Below are 5,161 nucleotides of genomic sequence, written 5' to 3'. Positions count from 1 at the left end.
GGGGCGACCCAGATCGGACCCTTAGGCCCTGATCCGACGCACCACCGCGCCATCGGAGATTGGTGCCGACGCTGCGCACCACTCACCATGAAGACGCGGCTCCGGCTTCACTGCTTCAAGCCACAGCTACAAGCCACGCAACCCTTGAACCGTTTCCACCACTCCACAACTGCCCATGGAGCCGCCGCAATGGTGCACTCTTCTCCCCTCCGTCTTTAGATGAGAAGGACGCCGCCACCGCCGCCGGCATCGACGGCGCCGCCGGCCAATGGCACGCTGATGAAGGGGGCTAGAGGGGACGGGGGAGGATCCTTCGGAGTCGCCCGGGCGGAGGCGACCCGGGAGGCGGCTAGGTTTCGGATCGCCGTTGCGGATCTAGGGCCTTCCCTTCCCTCCCTTGGTAGAGAAGGTGAGGGTTGCGGGAGAGGGGTGGAGCGGCAGCACTGGAGGGAAAGGTGGCCGCCGGAGTTGGGGCTGGGGCTGCGGTGGGGTCGGGGCAGAGGCTCGATCTCAGGATTTTATTTGATATAAACACTTATCTACACAACCACATTAATAAGAACATGTAAATCCTGGGCTAACGTCTAAAATATGCAACGCATGAGCAGTTATTCTATGAAGTTCAAAATCAAAACTCGCTACTTGTAGGTGGCGCATCTGCGTCGATCACCATTTCATAGCGGACATTCAGAACCATATTTGAGCTATGTTTGTCCAGAATAATATAGCGCTGCTTAACATAATCATTAAAAAACTGTTACACAACGCCTGTTTCCATATAAATGATCAGGAGTACAAATATGATCATAATACCCTCGGAGCAGCAATGGAACCGATCATGTGATCAAGGAAATACACGCCAAATCTAAAGATGAGGGACAATAACATCAAAGCGGCACATCCCTCAAAATTATTCTTGGACGATAATGGGGCCAGGAAGATGTCTAAGCGGTTTCAAGAAGTTACGGTAGAAGATAATTAGAACATGCGCCGCCGATTTGGAACAATCTCCGGGCTGTTGTTTCTCATCATGGCAACGAACTCCTGGTAGTTGATTCTTCCATCCTGAACAATTAATAAGAAGCAAATTATTAGCACCGTGATGAACTGAGCCAGGCAGCCATTTGTTAACTCAAGTTGTAGCTCCAAAAATGTAAAATAGGGTCAGTAATGATTGTCATTCTCCATGGTGAAGCAGAGGTAATAATGATACATTGCACACATTCTTATTTATATTTATCTACATGAATTTAGTTCAATGCATTTATATACATCACTAATATAGATAGATGAGTAAATCCTAGCAAAGCGATGACAGCATCATGAAAGAAGTCTGACATGTGCACATGGCACACACATATCAAACTTTTCATCCCTGAACAAGTGGATTTTATGGGCAATGATTTTGATGTTTGTAACATAGACTTACATGATCTGTATCAACTTCAGCGATAATATCTTTAATTGTTTTATCATCCCCCATGTCATACTTCTTCAGAGCTTCTTCCAGCTCATCTACTGTTATGTATCTGCACACAAAGATTTCAGCAATGAGAAAAACAATGCAAACAGTCACAACTCAAAATTTTGATATTCAAGTTTAAGTTCAATTACCCGCTGTGGTCCTTATCAAAATATTCAAATGCTTTAAGTATGTGGTCTTCCTTCTCCAATCTATTCATGTGCATTGTCGCTGATACGAACTCAGAATAATCAATGGTCCCATTTCCATCAACATCAGCCTGTTTTGTAATAAAGGGAAAAAGAATAAGGACACAAAATGGCTTATGCTAGAACTACGGAAACTTGGAAACAGTAGCAAAGCACTTTTAAATGCTACCGTCAAACTCTTCCCATCAAATGAGCACACAATGATATTGTGTGGTCTACGTTGATACATCATCGTCAAGAAAGCTATGTGAAGTTGCAAGTGGCCTATTTTCTTTTTCTTTTATAAAGTAAGGTAGTTGCTTCCAAACTTCCGAACTGGATAGGTCATTTGGGTTAAACTTAGGGAATTCATATGGTATGGGAAAATGTAGCATGTCAAAAAAAACAAGAGTATATGCCTGTGGAGTACAAACATACCGCCTCCATTAACTGTGTAATTTCTGATTCAGAAATTTTGGTGCCAAGTTTTGGTAAACCAGATCTTAGCTCTTCAAGAGTAATTGTCCCACTGTTATCAGTGTCCAGGGATCTGAACATTTCTTTCAAGCCTGTAATCTCTTCCTCAGACAAGTTCTCTGCAACGATCTGGTTATAATAGAGGAAAATAGTAGACTTAGTTGCTAATGAAACTCAATGTCAGCAGGGAAGGTAAATATTATGAAGTCTTCAATAACCTTCAATGCAACTTTCTTAAGCTTGTTCATCGCCCGGAACTGCTTCATTCTACTGATAACAGTAATGTCAAGTGGCTTATCTGGAGCCTCTCCATCTTCCCTAATCCATGGGTGATCTGAATGTGTAAAGTATTAGATAAGAAACTATATTGCACATAAATGAATATTTAGTTCCTAAAAAAATATGACAGGTCTTCAACAACGAGAATAAACTCAGTAATCTACTTCTGAATTACCATAGAAGTATAACATTATTAGCAGTGCTTTTGTATCAAAAAAATACAGATGGAACACACTGGGACGAATGGCTGATGTTGATTTGATACTAACCTACTAGGCGAGTGCACATCTCTTCACAAATAAGAATGCCATGCTATGAAATGTGTGTGCAGACACATGATAACAGAAAGAGCAGTTGAATAATTACTCAAAATTTCTGCAGCAGTCAAGCGCTCTTTGGGGTCTTGCCGCAACATCTTCTTCACCAAATCTTTTGCACCATTAGATATTGAAGGCCAGGGGTCAGATGAGAAATCTATGTGACCAAGCAAGACAGCCTCAAATATGCCATCCTCATTGTCTGGAAAATAGAACATGCGTGTTAGCAGATAAATAAAAAGCAAAAAATCTAACTGAGATGAGAATTGGCACACATCACCTGCCCAAAAAGGAGGAACACCAGACAGAAGGATGTACAGAATAATCCCCGCACTCCATATGTCAGCTTCTGCTCCATAGTGCCGCTTCAGAACCTCAGGAGCAACATAATACGCACTTCCAACGAGATCCTTAAACTGCTCCCCTGTAAGATGCATAGTAAGCCTTAGCTCACTTTAAACATGCCGTGAATACAAAGAAAATTAACAGCCAGCTCTACTTTCTAATTTCTAGTGATAAACAGCACTGCAAGAACAAGAATCTTCGGTGACCAACAGTTTGCATGTGAAGCAACTGGTTTCGTCGGATAATTTTAGGTGCCATTTCTGATACACGTGCAGGCATGTTTTGCAGGTATATATGCCATCCTTTTTCCCCTCAACTATCAATCATAGAAACAACACCGTGCTCAAAGTGTAAATAATGCAAATCTACAATGCCATTTCATTATCACCTTGCGCACCAAGCCAGAACTGTCCCCAAAGTACTAAGAGTTAGATGATCGATCACTAGATCCCCATACCAACAACAGCACACAACAAGAATCAAAGCTATAATATCTATCTACAAGATCTAAGTATGACATAAGCATAAGCCAATTGCTGTCTCGTATCTAGCTCTAATTTTAGCACTTTCCCAACTTCAAACCTGTCGATCCACGGAAATCGGTTCAAAGTCAAACCAAAATCCACATCAAGTCAAACACGGGAAGAATCTCTCACAATTCAATCCATACATCCCGGCTGAGGAGTCAAATGAAGCGCTCACCGTGTTTGAAGAAGACGGAGAGACCGAAGTCAGTGGCCTTGAGCGGCGAGTCCTCCTTGTTGTTGAGAAACAAAAAGTTTTCGGGCTTGAGATCCCGGTGGAAAACCCCCATGGAGTGGCAGCTGTGCACGACGGAGACCATCTCGCGGCAGAGCAGGGCGGCGGCTCGCTCGGAGTAGTGCCCCCGCGCGATGATGCGGTCGAATAGCTCCCCGCCCTCACATAGCTCCATGATGAGGTTGACCGAGTGGCGGTCCTCGTAGGCGCCGCGGAGCTCGACGATGTTGCGGTGACCCGTGAGGTGGTGCATGATCTGCACCTCCCGTTGCACATCCTCGATGTCATCGCGGTGGACGAGCTTCCGCGTGGCGATGGACTTGCAGGCGAAGCGCTGGCCCGTAGCCTTGTGCGTGACGAGGTAGGTGACCCCGAACTGCCCCCGGCCGAGCTCGCGGCCGAAGGTGTAGGTCGCGCGCACGTCCTCCATCGGGCGTCCCAGAACGCGGCCCATGGCCACCTGTCCCGCTTCCGGCGTCGGGGCCGGGGCCGGCGCCGTCTGGGGCTTCGGCGGCGGCTGGGGTTTGGGCTGGGCCGCCGGCGGAGGGGCCGTGGCCGGCTGGTCGGCGGCGGCGCGGCGGTGGCGCGAGGTGCGGTTGCCCATTGTGTGTGAATGGGTTTGACGAGGGGAGATCGAGGCGATAGGGGGGCGGGTTTTGAAGCAGCAGCAGCTCTAGCGTGGGAGTTTTGGGGGAGAGACGACCGCGTGATCTGCGCTGCGGTGTTGGGGTGGGGGATCGATCGGGTGGGTGCGGAAGGGAAGCGAGTTGCCGGGCTGTGGCGGGGAGCTTGTCCGTCCGTGAGCCCGTGAAAGAAGTCACTGTGTGTTTCTTTCTTGTTCATTCCTCTTCAAAAGTTTAGCATGATCTGACCCTCCCAATCATTAAGGTGTATATGATGACGAAGTTATTCGGGTAGTTTTGCGAGTGTTTTTTTACATGAAAGTACTCTTTATTAAAAGATGACCACCATAGTATGTTTACAGGGAAAAATTCATCCTTTTATATATAAAGCAACGACCAACCACAACTCAGATACAAACCACGCCACCATAACACACGCACAACATCCGTGAGCGCAGCAACACTGCCCCTAGTACTATAAGAGCAACCGGAGTCCTCAACCATGAACACGACACCGCGAAGAGATGAAATCGCATATGACGAACTGTGTGCTCCAAGGCGGCGCCTTTGGGAAGGTTACGACACCAGAGCGTCGCCACCGCCCGACCCGAGAATCAGAGTTTCATCTGGAGCGACACGACGGGCAATGAGAGCCACGACGACGCCTTCAAGAAGGGAATGAGCTTCGCCGTCGTCGGTCCGTCCAAAGAT

At 46.9% G+C, this 5,161-nt stretch overlaps 1 protein-coding gene across 1 annotated transcript; it reads right to left on the bottom strand.

Moving 5' to 3' along the window:
• Positions 1 to 709: 709 nt before the first annotated feature.
• On the bottom strand, positions 710 to 4,696 carry LOC109756392 (calcium-dependent protein kinase 1). The gene is made up of 8 exons (XM_020315236.4): positions 3,771 to 4,696; positions 3,004 to 3,147; positions 2,773 to 2,925; positions 2,346 to 2,461; positions 2,089 to 2,256; positions 1,615 to 1,742; positions 1,430 to 1,529; positions 710 to 1,065 (listed from the first exon to the last, which is right to left on the bottom strand). Exons 1-8 carry the CDS (start codon positions 4,429 to 4,431, stop codon positions 979 to 981), a joined length of 1,557 nt encoding a protein of 518 aa, XP_020170825.1. The 5' UTR covers positions 4,432 to 4,696; the 3' UTR covers positions 710 to 978.
• Positions 4,697 to 5,161: the final 465 nt, after the last annotated feature.

Source organism: Aegilops tauschii, chromosome 3, assembly GCF_002575655.3.
Source record: "Aegilops tauschii subsp. strangulata cultivar AL8/78 chromosome 3, Aet v6.0, whole genome shotgun sequence".
Taxonomy (NCBI): Eukaryota; Viridiplantae; Streptophyta; class Magnoliopsida; order Poales; family Poaceae; genus Aegilops; species Aegilops tauschii.
Note: the sequence above shows the minus strand (reverse complement) of the source record. Positions and strands in the feature narration are given on the sequence as shown.